This window comes from Oncorhynchus tshawytscha, linkage group LG33 (assembly GCF_018296145.1).
Source record: "Oncorhynchus tshawytscha isolate Ot180627B linkage group LG33, Otsh_v2.0, whole genome shotgun sequence".
Classification (NCBI taxonomy): Eukaryota; Metazoa; Chordata; class Actinopteri; order Salmoniformes; family Salmonidae; genus Oncorhynchus; species Oncorhynchus tshawytscha.
Window position 1 is genome coordinate 39346146 of NC_056461.1, and position 19282 is coordinate 39365427.

The 19282-nt window shown below is 42.0% G+C and overlaps 2 protein-coding genes across 6 annotated transcripts; both read left to right on the forward strand.

The window, feature by feature from the left end:
• The first annotated feature begins 433 nt into the window (after positions 1-433).
• Positions 434-5683, forward strand: ovca2 (OVCA2 serine hydrolase domain containing). 2 transcript variants are annotated; one of them, XM_024398193.2, is made up of 2 exons: positions 434-923; positions 4846-5683. In XM_024398193.2, the coding sequence occupies exons 1-2, from the start codon at positions 755-757 to the stop codon at positions 5364-5366; spliced, it is 690 nt and encodes a 229-aa protein (XP_024253961.1). In that variant the 5' UTR covers positions 434-754; the 3' UTR covers positions 5367-5683. The 2 variants fall into 2 exon arrangements, with proteins under 2 accessions (XP_024253961.1, XP_024253960.1); XM_024398192.2 differs by having other exon boundaries at positions 440-923; positions 4843-5683.
• Positions 5684-6479: 796 nt separating this feature from the next.
• On the forward strand, positions 6480-15364 carry LOC112231442 (zinc-binding protein A33). Of its 4 annotated transcripts, XM_024398194.2 has the most exons (7): positions 6964-7270; positions 7343-7757; positions 7926-8012; positions 12919-13149; positions 13251-13273; positions 13632-13750; positions 14014-15364. In XM_024398194.2, the coding sequence occupies exons 2-7, from the start codon at positions 7368-7370 to the stop codon at positions 14568-14570; spliced, it is 1407 nt and encodes a 468-aa protein (XP_024253962.1). In that variant the 5' UTR covers positions 6964-7270; positions 7343-7367; the 3' UTR covers positions 14571-15364. The 4 variants fall into 4 exon arrangements, 3 of the variants coding, with proteins under 3 accessions (XP_024253963.1, XP_024253962.1, XP_042167244.1); XR_006080678.1 differs by having other exon boundaries at positions 6480-7757; positions 13604-13750; positions 14014-14156; XM_024398195.2 differs by having other exon boundaries at positions 6961-7757; positions 7926-7997.
• The last annotated feature ends 3918 nt before the right edge of the window (positions 15365-19282 follow it).

Consider the following 19282-nt stretch of genomic DNA (forward strand, 5'->3'; position numbering starts at 1 on the left):
TTGGTCAACAACATTTTTTATTCCCAATTTGCTTCGTGAGGCTTGTTTTATTCGAATAGAAGTTTCGGAATGGTTAGGTTGTTATGAATGCACTGATGTAAGTGGACGCACTTGGCATTTCTTGTAACTTTGAAACAAGTTGTGGCTGTCATAGAGATAGATAGAGGACTCATCGTGGATATAACACGTGGACGTTGTCATTGAGGGCTTCCAGCTTTTTAAAGTAGTCATCTGGGATCTATGTATGCTTGTGTTCCCTCATGTGCTTTATGTATTGATTTGATATTAATAAATAAAACAAATAAAAAAAACAGTAGTCATCTGGGCTTCCTATGAGTTGTGAGCAATCAGCCAATGAAGTAGTAAATGGACTACTTTAAAATGGAAATAGCCTCAATGGCACGTCCCATGCTGTCACAGACGCTTTAAAGGCACAGATAGATCTGGCTTTTCAGAGGTTTATCACCTGGCCAATGCAACGATGATTCCTGTGTTAGCTCGGAACTATGCTAAGCCTAGGAACATTTCAACTTAGCTTCTGTTTCCAACGACCACTATTTTCAGACGGACCTGTACCACCGGATGAAACAAGTTTTCACTTGACAAGGAAACTAACTCCAAAAATAAATTCAGTCTACAAATCAAAGTGCCATAGTGTGGAGCTAACTTAATTGGTAAAAGTACCAATATTTGTAAGATAATAATGCCTAACCAGTCAGTTTAATTAACTAGCTGTCGTTAACTTCCTGCAAACATGGCGACTGTAACTCGAGCAGCACCGCTCCGGATCCTGTGCATACACGGTTACCGACAGAACAGCGGCTCGTTTCGCGAGAAGACTGGGGCCCTACGGAAGCTCCTGAAGAAGTATGTGGAGCTGGTTTACATGAGTGCGCCTCACCGGGTACAGCAAACAGGCGACGGTGGGTCACATTCTGATCCCCAATGTCAACATGACATAACAGTTAACAGTTGGGTGGGGTATTTACAGATGGGCTGTGTACAGGTGCAGTGATCGGTAAGCTGCTCTGACAGCTGATGCTTAAAGTTAGTGAGGAAGATATGTCTCCAGCTTCAGTGATTCAGTAATGGTTAAGACCTGGGGAGTTTTTCAGGATAAAAAAAAGAAACGGAATGGAGCTAAGCACAGGCAAAATCCTAGAGAAAAACCTGGTTCAGTCTGCTTTTCACCAGACACTGGGAGATGAATTCACCTTTCAGCAGGACAATAACCTAAATCACAAGGCCAAATCTACACTGGAATTGCTTACCAAGAAGACAGTGAATGTTCCTGAGCGGCCGAGTTACAGTTTTGACTTGAATCTACTTAAAAATCTTTGGCGAGTTCTGAAAATGGTTGTCTTGCAATGATCAATAACCAATTTGACAGAACTTTAGCTAGCTAACTATATAGCCACTGAAACAGATTATGTTGTGTTATTTGACCCTAACCACTTTCCATAGAAATCCAGGTTGAGAATGAAATGACTGAACAAATGAACAACGAAACAGCATTGCAAGAAATAGGTTTTGATTATGTTTTACTGGTAGTGGGGACATATGTAAATGCCAACAAAATAACTTTTTGGTGTGCGTGTAACCTTTATTTAACTAGGCAAGTCGGTTAAGAGCAAATTCTTATTTACAATGGTGGCCCAGTGTCGACACTGGGCCAATTGTGCGCTGCCCTATGGGACTCCCAATCATCGAACCAGGGACTGTAGTGGTAGGGAAAATATTGGATATCTGTGCATTACTAGTTACTATTGTGGCTTAACTACAATGTTGTTGATCCATCCTCAGTTTTCTCCTACCATAGTCATTACACTCTGTAACTGTTTTACAGTCACCATTGGCCTCACGGTGAAATCCCTGAGCGGTTTCCTTCCTCTCTGGCATCTGAGTTATATCTGTATCGTTGTAGTGACTAGGTGTATTGATACACCAACCAAAGTGTAATCTTCTACACTGCTGCTATTCTCTCATCTATGTTAGTCACTTTAATAGCTCTACCTACATGTACATATTACCTCAGTACATTGTTATTTACTGCTGCTCTTTAACTATTTGTTATTCTTATCTCTTACTTTTTTGGGGGGTATTTTTCTTAACTGCATTGCTGGTTAAGGGCTTGTAAGTAAGCATTTCAATGTAAGGTTGTATTCGGCGCATGTGACAAATAACAATTAATTTGAATGAATAACTTCACCATTATCAATGGGATTTTCAATATCTTTTTTTATTTATTTTTTACCCATCTACCAATAGGTGCCCTTCTTTGCGTGGTCTTTGTGGTTGAATCTGAGTTTGAAATGTACTGCTCGACTGAGGGACCTTACAGATAATCTTGATGATGTTTACATTTGAGTCATTTAGCGTCTTGCAGTAGTGAGTGCATACCTTTTTGTACAGGTCCCCTGTGGGAATCGAACCCACAACCCTGGCGTTGCAATCGCCAACTGAGTCGCGTGTGATAAGAGATGAGGTAGTCATTCAATCATGTTCAACACTATTATTGCACGTGTCCAACATATGTGACATTTTTACTCCTGAACTTATTGACTCAATATGTTTCAGTTTTAACATGTTTTATTAATTGTAAACATTTAAAAAAATATACGTTTCCACTTTAACATTATGGGGTATTGTGTAGACCAGTGCACTTTAACATTATGGGGTATTGTGTAGACCAGTGCACTTTAACATTATGGGGTATTGTGTCGACCAGTGCACTTTAACATTATGGGGTATTGTGTAGGCCAGTGCACTTTAACATTATGGGGTATTGTGTAGACCAGTGCACTTTAACATTATGGGGTATTGTGTAGACCAGTGCACTTTAACATTATGGGGTATTGTGTAGACCAGTGCACTTTAACATTATGGGGTATTGTGTAGACCAGACTTTAACAGTGCACTTTAACATTATGGGGTATTGTGTAGACCAGTGCACTTTAACATTATGGGGTATTGTGTAGACCAGTGCACTTTAACATTATGGGGTATTGTGTCGGCCAGTGCACTTTAACATTATGGGGTATTGTGTAGGCCAGTGCACTTTAACATTATGGGGTATTGTGTAGGCCAGTGCACTTTAACATTATGGGGTATTGTGTCGGCCAGTGCACTTTAACATTATGGGGTGTTGTGTAGGCCAGTGCACTTCAACATTATGGGGTGTTGTGTCGGCCAGTGCACTTTAACATTATGGGGTATTGTGTAGGCCAGTGCACTTTAACATTATGGGGTATTGTGTAGGCCAGTGTACTTTAACATTATGGGGTATTGTGTAGGCCAGTGCACTTTAACATTATGGGGTATTGTGTAGCACTTTAACATTACCAGTGCACTTTAACATTATGGCGTATTGTGTAGGCCAGTGCACTTTAACATTATGGGGTATTGTGTAGGCCAGTGCACTTTAACATTATGGGGTATTGTGTAGGCCAGTGCACTTTAACATTATGGGGTATTGTGTAGGCCAGTGCACTTTAACATTATGGGGTATTGTGTAGGCCAGTGCACTTTAACATTATGGGGTATTGTGTCGGCCAGTGCACTTTAACATTATGGGGTATTGTGTCGGCCAGTGCACTTTAACATTATGGGGTATTGTGTAACGGCCAGTGCACTTTAACATTATGGGGTATTGTGTCGGCCAGTGCACTTTAACATTATGGGGTATTGTGTCGGCCAGTGCACTTTAACATTATGGGGTATTGTGTCGGCCAGTGCACTTTAACATTATGGGGTATTGTGTAGGCCAGTGCACTTTAACATTATGGGGTATTGTGTAGGCCAGTGCACTTTAACATTATGGGGTATTGTGTAGGCCAGTGCACTTTAACATTATGGGGTATTGTGTAGGCCAGTGCACTTTAACATTATGGGGTATTGTGTAGACCAGTGCACTTTAACATTATGGGGTATTGTGTAGACCAGTGCACTTTAACATTATGGGGTATTGTGTAGACCAGTGCACTTTAACATTATGGGGTATTGTGTAGACCAGTGCACTTTAACATTATGGGGTATTGTGTAGACCAGTGCACTTTAACATTATGGGGTATTGTGTCGGCCAGTGCACTTTAACATTATTGGGTATTGTGTAGGCCAGTGACAATAAAATAAAACTTTAATCCATTTTAAATTCAGGCTGCTACACAACAACATTTTGTCAAGGGGTGTGAATACTTTCTGAAAGCACAGTGAGTATACCAAACATTAGGAACACCTTCCTAATATTGAGTTGCACCCCTCCCCCATTTGCCCCCAGAACAGCCTTAATTTATCAGGGGGACGGACTCTACAAGGAGTGGAAAGCGTTCTACAGGGATGCTGGCCCATGTTGACTCCAATGCTCCCACAGTTGTGTCAAGTTGCCTTGATGTCCTTTGGGTGGTGGACCATTCTTGATACACACGGGAACCGTTGAGCGTGAAAAAAACTGCATCTATTGTCTTGCCCATTCACCCTCTGAACATAACACACACACTGTCTCAATTCTTCTTTAACCCGTCTCCTCCCCTTCATCTAAACTGATTTAACGTGTATTTAACAAGTGACATCAATAAGGGATCATAGCTTTCACCTGGATTCAATGGTCAATCTATGTCATGGAAAGAGCAGGTGTTCTTAATGTTTGGATACTCCGTGAACATTCTGACTGAACAGTGTTGTGAGGATAGGGATTGTTGCGTTACCAACTTTTGGTAATGCATGGCTTTTTGACTGGTACCTATCAGGGTGGTCACATACAGATTTCAACTAAATGCAATATCAACTTAGTTTAATACTCTCTTTCTCGCCCTTCTACCTCTCTCTTTTTCTCTCTGACTCCAGCAGCCCAAGGGAAGGAGAATGAAGTGGGCCCTGGAGGTGACGAGGCCCCCAGGGGATGGTGGTTCTCTGACACACAGGCTCGGAGCTTCGACGCCGGGCAGCAGTGTCAGGCGAGCCTGGGGCTTGAGGAGAGTGTGGAGGCTGTGAGGACAGCAGTGAAGGATCTGGGCCCGTTTGACGGTGTGCTGGGGTTCAGCCAGGGCGCTGCTCTAGTTGCCATGCTCTGTTCTATACAGGAGCAGAATCTAGAACCACAATTCCAGTTCCGCTTCGCTATCCTGGTGGCCGGGTTCCGGAGTGCTTGTTTGGAACACCAGGGGTTCTATGGCAGCCCTGCTCCACTCGCCATCCCGTCCCTGCACGTCTTCGGACAGGAAGACCAGGTCATTTCTGATAGGATGAGCCGGGAGCTCCTTCCCCTGTTCCAGGAGCCTCAGGTGCTGACTCATCCTGGTGGCCATTTTGTGCCAGCGGCCTCGGCACACAGACAGACTTATCAGGAGTTTCTCAAGAGGTTTCAGTAGGGGAAGGAGAAGCATGGAAACTATTCCATCCTAGAAGTTTCAGAGGAGGTAAATGTCTGAAAATGAAGAAAATAACTTAGTGTGGATGTTGCTCATCCAAAGACGGCAAGTAACGAGAAAGCTGATTTAAGTTAACACGGTTATCTTGTGTATGCAGAAATTGTAAAAATATTTTATTGGAAAGTGTCTTTAATTTTCATACAATGTTAGTAGGCTACCACAGTAACAAAATGACTCCATAACAATTCTATTGTCATTCTCAGGGGGGGGTATAACATTTTTGTTGAAAAATAAATTCCAATAAACATTGACATTTATTTTGTCTGATTGTGTTGCATTCTATGACAAGATTCTTGATAATTGTATCCGCTCACCAACACCAACCCTGCCATCACTTACCAAAATGTAAATCTAAGTGTTATGGAATGCATGGCTCGAAGACCTGTGGTTCATTTCAAACTAAAGTGTACTATACCTGTTGCATTGTGACAAATAACATTTGATTCACCGACGGCTCAAAGTAAAGACTAGTAGCCAGTTGATGTGATAACTGCCTTGTGGGTTGACAGAAAGACTTTCCCTAAAACCTTTTCAAGTAAATGTTAACTGCAAAGTTGTCTTACCAGGTGGATGTATATAATAAGTATATCATCTGTTTCTATTATTTGTTATTTGCAAACTATGCTATGAAATGAGCAGCAGCAGTACAGAACCATCACTAGACCTGCACATTAGATGGAAAATTCCTCACTTGCTAGATACACAATTAAAGGGGAATTAGTCAAATCTAAAAGTGTTATTTTTCTTCCTTGGTCTTCTGATGTGATTTAAGCATTGACATTGACTCAGGACATCCAATTGTGCTGTTTCTCTACAAACAATTGGAATTTGAGAGTGAAAACCCCCCAAAAATCTAAAAAAATAAAATTTTGGGAAAATATACAACATGATTTGGGGAAGAAATCACATTTTATTGAGCCCCCACTTAGTTGTTTATTAACCATTCTTTTAGCAGGTATAATGACAGAAAACAGTGCACCACTGTCTTGTACACTTTAAGGACCCAGGGAAGCAGAGAAGAATGTGCCTATTTGAAGACGAACAGAGTTCACGGAAGAACCGTATGTAGAAGGACAGTTGCAATTGTGGTCGGGATCATGATCCTGTAAGGGTGAAATTGAGGTGGCAAAAGTTAAAGCGGTCAATCGAATCTCCTATGCCGAGGCAATTAAAATAATTGAGAAAACAAGTGATGCTAGTGAAGATATGGTGGTGGATACACCACAGCATGTAGTAAATGTTTGCCGCCAGACAAAAAAATACCATGCGTGTTAGTTGGATTTTGTTGCGTTCATTGCCACAGTTATAAACTGTACAGCACAAGTCTCAAATAAGTCGAAGAAACTGGACATTATTGTGGCTGTGGCAGAAACGTTTTTGAAAATGAAGACCTACAAGGGGTACTGGCGCCGGAAAACCCGCACTCCCAGGTTCACATGGAGCCTGTGTATGGATCAGATCTGTTTTATTTGTTTTTAACATACATTTTTTTTTGGTAGGTACGTTTTTTTGGGGGGTGAATCATGTTCCTATCCCGCATAGTAGATAGCGGGATGTGTGATCGTCAATATACCATAGAAAAAAAAGTCTTATTCTGAAGGATTCCAAAAATCCGTGAACCGGAAGTACTTAGTTATTCTTGCATGCGTCACGGCAGTATGAGATAACACTCCTATCGTTTGTTTGCGGATGGCCATAACATTATAGAAGAAGAGTCACAATAACAACACAGCTCACTTGCCTTCACAGCAAAGAAGTTCACTTTATTGTATTACTCAATACGTTGCAAGTGTAAACTACATGTGTCACAAACAATACGTCAAGAAACAATAACGAAGCAGCAAGTAAGTGCTTGTTTGAGTTAGCAGCGAAACTCACGTGAAAGTTTGCCAGTAAGGTTGTTCTTTTTCCCGAAGGAAGACGTGGGATTTGAGGGTGAAAATGGCCACCACATCTTCTCTTCCAGAGGAGGACCTCACCTGTCCCGTATGCCGAGACATCTTCAGAGACCCAGTCATCCTGTTGTGTAGCCACAGCTTCTGTAAAGACTGTATACATGGCTACTGGACGGAGAGAGAAGTGAAGGAATGTCCAGTTTGTAGGAAAAGATCAAAACTCAGTGACGCACCCCTCAACCGGGCTTTGAAGAACCTCTGTGAGGCCTACTCGAAGGAGAAAGCATCTGCAGGTGTCCTCTGCAGTCTGCATGGGGAGAAATACAAACTTTTCTGTCGTGACCACGGACAACCTGCTTGCCTGGTGTGCCAGACTTCTGAGTTACACACAAACCACAAGTTCTGCCCCATGGACGAAGCTGCCAAAGAATATAAGGTGAGTGAGAAATAAAAACTGTGGCAATAGAATAAATGCCGGTTACATTTAGCTTTTTCTACAACAAGCAACAATTACTGAACACCACTGCTTAGTGTAGGTGCTGGTCCTTTAGAGAAAATGTTCTCAGTAACCTGATATATTTAAAATGTTACTGTTTCTTTCCAGGAGTCTGTGCTGAAGCTCCTACAGAACAAACTGGAGGTCCTTGAGGCAGACAGTCGAAATTGTGTTCAAATGGTAGATACTATCACGGTAAGAGCTGGGAGGTAGATACTATCACGGTAAGAGCTGGGAGGTAGATACTATCACGGTAAGAGCTGGGAGGTAGATACTATCACGGTAAGAGCTGGGAGGCAGATACTATCACGGTAAGAGCTGGGAGGCAGATACTATCACGGTAAGAGCTGGGAGGCAGATACTATCACGGTAAGAGCTGGGAGGCAGATACTATATAAGAGCACGGTAAGAAGAGCTGGGAGGCAGATACTATCACGGTAAGAGCTGGGAGGCAGATACTATCACGGTAAGAGCTGGGAGCAGCTGCAGGTAAGAGCTGGGGCAGAGATACTATCAGCTGGGAGGTAAGAGCTGGGAGGCAGATACTATCACGGTAAGAGCTGGGAGGTAGATACTATCACGGTAAGAGCTGGGAGGCAGATACTATCACGGTAAGAGCTGGGAGGTAGATACTATACTATAGCTATTGTTTCAATTCAGCAAAGGATTCATGGGGCGGCAGGGTAGCCTAGTGGTTAGAGCGTTGGACTAGTAACCGAAAGGTTGGAAGTTCAAATCCCCGAGTTGACAAGGTACAAATCTGTTGTTCTGCCCCTGAACAGGCAGTACTGTTCCTAGGCCCTCATTTAAAATAATAATTTGTTCTTAACTGACTTGCCTAGTTAAATTAAGGTCAAGTTAAAAAATAATAAATAAATAACTGGCTTTCATGTTTCTGTGTAGAGTTTCACTCAGCCAGCAGATCTGACTCGCTTGCTTACAACTGCGCAACTTGCTTACACAGACTTCCTGTGTAGATTAAGACACCGCAGAGCCAGGCCTCCCGAGTCGTCCGGGTTAGGAGAGCGTTTGGCTGTGGGGCTTTTACTTGGCTCATCGTGCTCTAGGCACCCCTTGTGGCGGGCCGCTGACTTCGGTTGTCAGTTGAACAGTGTTTCCTCCGATACATTGATGCTGCTGCCATCCGAGTTAAGTGGGCGTGTGTTGAGGCGCAGTTTGGTGGGTCATTTTTCAGAGGACACATGACTCGACCTTAGCCTCGCCCGTTGGAGAGTTGCAGTGATGAGACAAGATCAAAATTGAGGAGAAAAAGTGGGTAAAATACAAATGTGTATCTATCTATAAATATCTCACATAAACACACACACACAGTACCAGTCAGAAGTTTGGGCACCTACTCATTCCAGTTTTTTAAATTATAATAAGGAAGACATCAACACTATGAAATAGCACACATGGAATCATGTAGTAACCAAAAAACTGTTAAACAAATCAAAATATATTTGAGATTCTTCAAAGTAGCCACCCTTTGCCTTGATGACAGCTTTGCACACTCTTGGCATTCCTTGGACTGCATCAGAAAAACAACCCACTCCTTCAGTCACAGTTCAAATCACACCCCTCTCACAGGGAATCTCACTAAACTCACATAAACGTGAGAAAGGAGAGAGACTCTGTCAAAAAAACAATAGAATGGATGGAGTGGGCTTCCTCTTTCCATGCGGGTCATTCGGTATGCACCAACCAGTTGATCCAATTCGTCACGTATATCCTTTGCATTCGATTCTAGCGTCACCCCAGAGATGACACCCTTGATAGGTTCCCTGCATTGAGGATCCTCATACAGCACATTTCCAACCTATATCTTCTAGAGGTGCAGAGCACTCTCCTTCTGTTCCATAGATGCACAGAAAACCAAAATAAGCCAATTTCCCGTTACTCTCACTGATGTCGCATTTTCCAACGCATCCATGATTTTTATAGACTTCAAACTGATCTCCCGGGTAACACCAATCCTTATTTTCTTTCGTATTCACCACTGTAATATAATTATTCTCACTCATCTCCATTTGACACGCCATCTGATTCAAACAGAACATCCCTTTGCGCCATTTCCCCTTTCAACATCACATTTCCAGCACATCGCCTTGAACAACAAAGTAGCTGATAGTCTGACACTGCCTTTCCAAAATGGCTGCTGTGGCTTCTGCTACCTAGCAGGAGGACTAAAGGGGCAGTTTTACAGAAAACTAGAAGTTGTTCAATCTTGGTGTAACAGATGGAATCATTTGGAGTACAAGGCCTTTTTCCATCCTTGGGTTGAGGTATGTTTTCTGGGCCATATCTCCCACACTCTGCTGTTGACCTAACCAGGAAGCCTGTCTGACCATAGTGCATCTGTAAGCAAGCGGGCCGTATCTGCTGGCTAAGTTTCCCTTCGTTCCCTGGATTTGTGGCTGAACCATATGACCTTAAAGAACAACAATAGTAGGGTTACAAAATGTCCTGGTTTGAGGATTACTGGATTTCCACCTTATTCCCTCTCAATTCCAGGTATCTTCCAACCAGGATTTCTGGTAAACCAGGGAATTGTTTTGAAAGTTAGGGACATTTTCCATCGGGTAAATAGTAATATTAGAAATTTATTGGGCTGAAATAATAGGTGCTGGTACTAATCACATTTTAGAGCCAATATTCTATGAAGTGCCTGTAGTGAGAAGCAGTAGAATATTTGAGGTGCCGGTACTCCACTGGTGTGCACCCGTACGTATGCAGACATGCATGCCAGGCGGTGTCTGAGAGACTCCAGCCACCCGACACATGGACTGTTCTCTTTTCTCCCGTCTGGCAGATGGCACCGCTTCATAAAGGCTCAGACAAACTCCTAAATGGCTTCTATCCCCTGGCTGTGAGTCTGTTAAATGGCTACTACTGTGCTCCCTCTCCCACAGACTATCCACACTGACTCTGCCCATTCACAGGTCTCTACTTGGCAAAGAAATATTCCATATGCACAAAAAGCTTATTTCTCTCATATTTTGTGCACATTTGTTTACATCCCTGTTAGTGAGCATTTCTCCTTTGCCAAGATTATCCATCCACCTGACAGGTGTGGAATATTAAGAAGCAGATTAAAGCGCATGATCATTACACAGGTGCAGTAATTTGGCAGTATGGGGGGGGGGTATGTCTGTCTGTAATAAATCACTTTTGTATGGGAAAAAAAAAACAAATTATTATTTTTGGCTGGGCCTGGCTCCCCAGTGGGTGGACCTGGATCCCAAATGGGTGGGCCCCTGCCCATTTGTGTGAAATGCATTGCTTTTTCAATTTACTGATTTTCTAACTCAGTAAAAATTGAAATTGTTGCATGTTTTTTTCCCCTGTGTGTATGTACAGTCGGAAGTTTACGCACACCTTAGCCAAATACATTCAAACTCAGTTTTTCACAATTCCTGACATTTAATCCTAGTATAAAGACCCTGTCTTAGGTCAGTTAAGATCACCACTTTATTTTAAGAATTTGAAATGTCAGAATAGAGATTTATTTCAGCTTTTATTACTTTCATCATATTCCCAGTGGGTCAGAAGTTCACATACTCAATTAGTATTTGGTAGCATTGCCTTTAAATGGTTTAACTTGGGTCAAACGTTTTGGGTGTCCTTCCACAAGTTTCCCACAATAAGTTAGGTGAATTTTGGCCCATTCCTCCTGACAGAGCTGGTGTAACTGAGTCAGGTTTGTAGGCCTCCTTGCTCGCACACACTTTTTCAGTTTTTCAGTTCTGCCCACATTTTCTATGGGATTGATGTCAGGGCTTTGTGATGGCCTCTCCAATACCTTGACTTTGTTGTCCTTAAGCCATTTTGCCACAACTTTGGAAGTATGCTTGAGGTCATTGTCCATTTGGAAGACCGACTTGCGACCAAGCTTTAACTTCCTGACTGATGTCTTAAGATGTTGCTTCAATATATACACATAATTTTCCTGCCTCATGATGCCCTCTATTTTGTGAAGTGCACCAGTCCCTCCTGTAGCAAAGCACGCCCACAACATGATGCTGCCACCCCCGTGCTTCACGGTTGGGATGGTGTTCTTCGGCTTGCAAGCGGCCCACTTTTTCCTCCAAACATAAAGATGGTCATTATGGCCAAACAGTTCTATTTTTGTTTCATCAGACCAGAGGACATTTCTCCAAAAAGTACAATCTTTGTCCCCATGTGCAGTTGCATAACCGTAGTCTGGATTTTGTATGGTGGTTTTGGAGCAGTGACTTCTTCCTTGCTGAGCATTTTCTTTTGATTTTCCCATGGTGTCAAGCGAAGAGGCGCTGAGTTTGAAGGTAGGCCTTGAAATACATCCACAGGTACACTGCCAATTGACTCAGGCTAATTGACATCATTATCAGAAACTTTTAATGACATGATTTTCTGGAGTTTTCCAAGCTGTATAAAGGCAGTGAACATAGGGTATGTAAACTTCTGACCCACTGGAATTGTGATACAGTGAAAAGATCTGTCTGTAAACAATTGTTTGAAAAATGACTTGTTATGCACAAATTGGATGTCCTAACCGACATGCCAAAACTATAGTTTGTTAACAAGAAAATTGTGAAGTGTTTGAAAAACTAATTTTAATGACTCCAAAATTAGTGAATGAAAACCTCCAACTTCAATTGTGCGTGTATATATTCCTGTTACCAGTCCCTATTCAGCCCTGTTTACATGTATATCCCACCAGTCTACCAGTATGTATACACAACCACTCCAGTTCCCCTGAACATTGAATAAGGTACTGACCTGTATATACTTGCATTCTTGTTTCTTTAACTCTCATATCTAATTATCTTCATTAGTATTTTATTTATTTTAATTATCTAAATTATTTATCTCCATATCTGTATTTTTATTATTAGCATCTAAATTATTATCTTTATTATTATCGTTATTATTTATATTATTAGCATCTAATTATTGTCTTATCTATTTTATTAGTAGTTTTATATTAGTATCTAAATGATTATTATCATCTCTGTATTGTTGGGAAAGAATTTCATTGTGCTGTTTACCACCTGTTGTAGCCTGTGCACATGGTGAATAACCTTTACAACTCATTCAAGCTCTGGATGTTTGTCTTCAGAGCCAGGCCCTGTCCACAGAGAGGAAAATAAGGGAACACTTTGAGGAGCTTCACCAGTTTCTACGGAATGAAACGGTAGTCAGGATAGCTGCCCTGAAGCAGGACGAAGACAACAAGAGTCAAATGATGATGAGGAAGATTGAGGAGATGAACAGAGAGATCTCGTCCCTTTCTGACACCATCCAAACCCTAGAGGAAGAGCTAGGGGCTGAAAACATTTCTTTGCTACAGGTAAGAAACAAAAAAGAAAGATCTCCCTCTGTTTTAAGTAGAGATGAAACTTCTACATCTTGATAATGTCATGTCTAATCTGACACTTTGTCCTCCTGCAGGACTACGAGGTCATCAAGAAAAGGTAAGGGATCTTCCTCTTGTTTCTATCCCCTCTGTGGTTCTGAACCCAACCCTACAGCAGCACTGACTACCTCTAACCTGTACCCCCGCTCACTGATTCGGTACCGGTACCCCATGTACATAGCCTCGTTATTGTTACTTTTTGTTTTTTACTTTAGTTTATTTGGGAAGTATTTTCTTAACTCTTATTGAACTACACTGTTGGTTAAGGGCTTGTAATTCAGCATTTCATGGTAAAATCTTCACCTGTTGTATTCGGTGCACTTGACAAATAAAGTTTGATTTGATTTCATGTTCTCTCCTCTCTGTGGTTCTGAACCCAACCCTACAGCAGCACTGACTCCTTAATGTTCTCCCAGAGTTCAGTGCATATTGCCAGATCCAGAGAGGGTTTCAGGGGCGCTGATTGATGTGGCCAGACACCTTGGCAACCTGCAGTTCAGAGTCTGGGAGAATATGCAGGAAATTGTTGAGTACAGTGAGTACTATTTTATGATGATAATAATACATACATAGGACTTATATAGAGCTTTTCAAGGACCCAAAGACGCTTTACAATTGTATAGAATAAAATGTACAAGTTAAAACAACAAATAAACAATATCACACTTATTTCAATATGTGTAAATCACGGGATTCAACACTGAAGGGGAAAAAAGTCATCCGTTTTGGATAAACATGACCTGCTCCTACTACTACGAGTTCCCACTTTAAAATAATCTGTGTTCTCTCTCCTCTCAGCTCCTGTGATTCTGGATCCCAACACTGCTCACCCAGATCTCATCCTGTCTGGTGACCTGACCAGCTTCACATGCAGACTCAGTGATGACCAACAGCCGCTTCCTGACAACCCAGAGAGGTTTAAATACCGCTATGCTGTCCTGGGCTCCGAGGGCTTCAGCTCGGGGACACACAGTTGGGACGTAGAGGTTGGGGACAGCAAAGAGTGGGCAGTAGGTGTAGCCATAGAGTCTTGCGATAGGAAGGAGACGTCTCGGTGGCATATTAGTGGAGTCTGGTATGTACTCTCAAGAGAAGGGAGTGACTATATTGACCAAGTGTCACCGAATGCATGTTACTGTCTTGAACCCTTTAAAGTGAAACCCCAGAGGATCCGAGTGCAGCTGGACTGGGACAAAGAAACGGTGTCACTTTCTGATCCTGTCAATAACCAACGCATTGGGTGTTTCTTCAAAAACCCTCAAATATTTTCACTGAGTTTCACTGAGAGAATTTTTCCGTTCCTCAGTGGGGACTATGTCAGGGTTATGCCAGTGAAGGCCTCTGTAACAGTATAGTACAGTTAGAGCTGATAATTACACAAGTCGGGGTTCCTGTGAAAACAAAACTACAAGCTAAAAGGCAATTGACACAAACGATTGCTGTGGGAACATTGTTGACCAATTTCAAATGCATTAATTGAAATGAATCAGTTGGTTCATTTTAATGTGTCTTAATATCAGTAAACCCTTGTCTGATAGACATGAGAACTGCAGGTTTAGTTCTGTTTGCTGTTTTTCAGTGCCTGCTGCTGAATCTCATTCAACATCGACTTAATGGGACAGATTTGAAATATATCGGGGGTTTTCCATTTTGAATGCCAGGTGTACTGAACACAGATATCCTCGTTGGCCTTTTGAACAGTTTGTCTAGAGAAATGTCACTGTTGTTCAGTTAATCTTCTAGTGAAGTATCCGCTAACCAAGTATGGTACAGCAATCTGTCAGTCAATGACATGCATTAATTAGTTGATGCAACACTACCTTTGACTCAGCCTGGCTGTGACTGAGATCCCACTCCCCCTCTCTCTCCCACTTCCTCTCCAAAGAACTGACTCCCTCTCACTTCCTGAATTCATCCTTCTGGTTTTTTATTTACTGTTTCGTTATTTAGCCTTTTTAAGAGCTTTGAGGTTTCTTCTCTATCAGTCATGGTCTTCCTGTCTGTGAAGTGTGTTTCTCCATTCTAGTGTAATTCTATGTAATGTAAGTTGAGTAATTGCTGATGTGTTTAATACCATGGTCATGTTTTACAGCCTTTCTCATGTATCAAGTCAGTTTTCATTTTATACATAAAATTACATTTAAATCTGTGTTTGTCTGACATTACATTTCAGTCATCCTCATCCAGAGAAACTTACAGTAGTGAATTAATCATTCAAACTTTTTTTTGTGCTGGTCCTCTGGGAATCGAAACCCTCAACCCTGGCGTGACAAGTGCCCTGCTTTACCAACTGAGCCAAATGGGACTTCCGTATTTAAATCTAACGGTTTGTTGTGCTCAATGGGTCGGTGTCCCGGGCACAGATTAAGCCTACTCCTGGACTAAAAAGCTCTTTCAGTGAAGAACCTCCATGGAGAATGACTTTTAGTCCTGGTCAAGGTTTAACCTGTGTCTGGGAAACCAGTCCTTTAGAACAGTATAACAACATCAGTAGTGGAGGACTGACTTCAGTTCAGACAGGCAGCAGTAGTAGAGGACTGACTTCAGTTCAGACAGGCAGCAGTAGTAGAGGACTGACTTCAGTTCACACAAACAGGCAGCAGTAGTAGAGGACTGAGTTCAGTTCACACAAACAGGCAGCAGGGGGAGTCATTGTCTGTTCTGTATTACAGATCTACGATTCTGCTTGGATGTAGTCTTTCATAGCCAGATCTTGGGCAAATAAAATAAACATATAGTTCTGATGTTACCCCATGGTTTATGATAGGAGTGTGTTTTATGGATATGTACGAGTGAGTATCAGTGATACCCAAGACCTGTCCAGACAACTCCTAGCCTGAGAGTGATTGATGGGTGGTGACATGGTGAGGGCTCCACTTTACCCTCTGATAGGCTTGGTGCTAATCACATGGACAAGGGGGCCCTGATCAGTAATCCTAGATCAGCAATGCTACTCTGATACACTGAACACGGGCTTAGATCTTCCCTAAATTGTAGGTGTGTGTGAGTAGGTGGCGGGTGGGGAGAGGAGTGTACTACAGGTGTTTGTGGTGGCCTGGCCAGTCATTTGTGGGGCGTCTCTGTAGCCTCAGTCCTTTAGCTCTTAATCTGAAACTCACGCTGCTCTCTACCTCTTCACTGTCTCTCTGTTGAAGGATGTCGTTCTCTGACCACTCCACTCCTCCTTTCCTGAGCTCATGCCCTCAACAGACAGAATAGCAACACCAGCAGAGCTACAGCACCCCTCATTCTGAAATGACAACTCTTCAGAAAATATATAGTCTACGATGCTCAGATTACAAATGGTTAACTAGGGAGCTAGGATATCAGTTTAACAATTTACAGGAACATTTCATTAATAGGTAAATAAACATATTTGTCACTCTTATAATTTAAAATATAAAGTATAAGTGGAAAAATATCACCATCTGGGAATTAATAGATTAATTAATAGCTATTAACAGACGACATAGTATACAATTAAGTGTGAATGGTGAACTCCTACTTTGAAGGGACAGGAAGTGTTGGTTGTTCATTTGGTCAATGACGGGTGTGACGATCCTCCCACTCTGTCTGCAGTATTCTCTCTTTGTCCTTGTTTCCTTATTAGGATGCTGGTGGGCGGAGTTGGGAGGGTCGTCAGCTACATGGGAAACACCTGGGCCCGCTGTGTCCCAGGATAAATACACCACTTCCCCATTCATGGAGGAGACTCTCTCCATGCAGACACCTTTATAGATGTTGTGTTTCTTGGTGGCTTTTTGGTTGTTTGCTTTAGCCCCTTTCAACACCCTGCATTATCACATTCATGCAAAACACTCACACTACTGATTACACACACTATTGTATTTAAATTGCTTTATTTAATAAATATATATTTTGTTACTTCTTATCTCCACGTTGTCTCCCTTTTGTTATGGGCTTTGAGCCAGCTCGTGACACAGGCATTCCACATTTAATCCCACCTACTTCTGAAAATCGAAATATGAAGTTGTTTTTTGGATTAATTTGCAATAACGAGAACAATGACGCAAGCTTTTTTCCCCAGTTTTTGCAAAATATATATATATATATATATATATATGTTAAAGTTTATTTTGGAAAACAATTGGCCAAAATGTTTACAGCCCTTGTGGAACCCGTTCGAAACATCCACAGTTGTGGAGAAAGTTTTGGCTAAAGTAAAATCAGTGAAAATCACGAGAAGTGCGATAGTTCTGATTTCTTGTGTTTGCGGATCAGAAAAAAACGTGTGTTGGATATCAATTGAGTTGATGGATATAATGTATCATGCTTTGAGCTACAGAGCAGGGCCCCTGTCAAGTGAGATTTCTGGATTCTCTGAGGATGTTGACATTGCTCTATTAAAGGAAATTTGAGGAGTGGTCGATGCACGAATGATGAATTATTTGGTAAATGTCAGGAAGGAGAAGAGTTTGTCTGTCGGTAGAACCGATCGAATAGCTTTGAAGGTCCAGTGGTAGTGAAGACCAGTAGTCCTACAATGTAGCCTCCACCACAGCCTGAGTATCAACAGCAGGACAGAAATTCTGCATGTGAAGAAAGTGAACTGTGTATCCTTTATAGCAATGGTGATAAATGGAACTGGACAAATTGAAAGGAAGTCAAGAAAGATCTTTCTGGGATTCATATATTTAACATCTGAAGAGCTTCATGAAGTACTGTCTCTTGCGGTCCCACCCTAGAGTCGATTGATGCTCCGTCAATCAGATTACCATAATATAACAATCGCCATCAAAGTCTGTCAGTTTAAGATTGAGACGCATTCAAAGCAGATATCTCTATCGACCCCATCCACCGATGTCACACTTCTGCATCTGCGGTGAAAGGTGGCAGAGCTAGAGCGATGTTTGTCAGATATATATATATTTAAAATAAATTAGCAAATATTTCTCAAGAATAAAGCCCCAGAGCCTGAGCAAGGTATTTGAGGTTTTGAAGGACTGAAGGAGGGGGAATGTATATACAGTGGGGCAAAAAAGTATTTAGTCAGCCACCAATTGTGCAAGTTCTCCCACTTAAAAATATGAGAGGCCTGTAATTATCATCATAGGTACACTTCAACTATGACAGACGACAAAATGAGAAAAAAAAAATCCAGAAGATCACATTGTAGGATTTTTAATGAATTTATTTGCAAATTATGGTGGAAAATAAGTTTTTGGTCACCTACAAACAAGCAAGATTTCTGGCTCTCACAGACCTGTAACTTCTTCTTTAAAAGGCTCCTCTGTCCTCCACTCGTTACCTGTATTAATGGCACCTGTTTGAACTTGTTATCAGTATAAAAGACACCTGTCCACAACCTCAAACAGTCACACTCCAAACTCCACTATGGCCAAGACCGAAGAGCTGTCAAAGGACACCAGAAACAGAATTGTAGACCTGCACCAGGCTGGGAAGACTGAATCTGCAATAGGTAAGCAGCTTGGTTTGAAGAAATCAACTGTGGAAGCAATTATTAGGAAATGGAAGACATACAAGACCACTGATAATCTCCCTCGATCTGGGGCTCCACGCAAGATCTCACCCTGTGGGGTCAAAATGATCACAAGAACGGTGAGCAAAAATCCCAGAACCACACGGGGGGACCTAGTGAATGACCTGCAGAGAGCTGGGACCAAAGTAACAAAGCCTACCATCAGTAACATGCTACGCCGCCAGGGACTCAAATCCTGCAGTGCCAGACCTGTCCCCTTGCTTAAGCCAGTACATGTCCAGGCCCGTCTGAAGTTTGCTAGAGAGCATTTGGATCCAGAAGAAGATTGGGAGAATGTCATATGGTCAGATGAAACCAAAATAGAATGTTTTGGTAAACTCAACTCGTCGTTTTTGGAGGACAAAGAATGCTGAGTTGCATCCAAAGAACACCATACCTCCTGTGAAGCATGGGGGTGGAAACATCATGCTTTGGGGCTGTTTTTCTGCAAAGTGACCAGGAAGACTGATCCGTGTAAAGGAAAGAATGAATGGGGCCATGTATCGTGAGATTTTGAGTGAAAACCTCCTTCCATCAGCAAGGGCATTGAAGATGAAACGTGGCTGG

Bases quoted from the DNA above. Each gene is read 5' to 3' on its own strand.
- ovca2 (XM_024398192.2), top strand. From the start codon at position 755: ATGGCGACTGTAACTCGAGCAGCACCGCTCCGGATCCTGTGCATACAC. The intron at 924-4,842 runs GTGGGTCACATT...CTCTGACTCCAG, and splicing joins GGTACAGCAAACAGGCGACG to CAGCCCAAGGGAAGGAGAAT.
- LOC112231442 (XM_024398194.2), top strand. From the start codon at position 7,368: ATGGCCACCACATCTTCTCTTCCAGAGGAGGACCTCACCTGTCCCGTA. The intron at 7,758-7,925 runs GTGAGTGAGAAA...GTTTCTTTCCAG, and splicing joins AAGCTGCCAAAGAATATAAG to GAGTCTGTGCTGAAGCTCCT. The intron at 13,274-13,631 runs GTAAGGGATCTT...ATGTTCTCCCAG, and splicing joins TACGAGGTCATCAAGAAAAG to AGTTCAGTGCATATTGCCAG.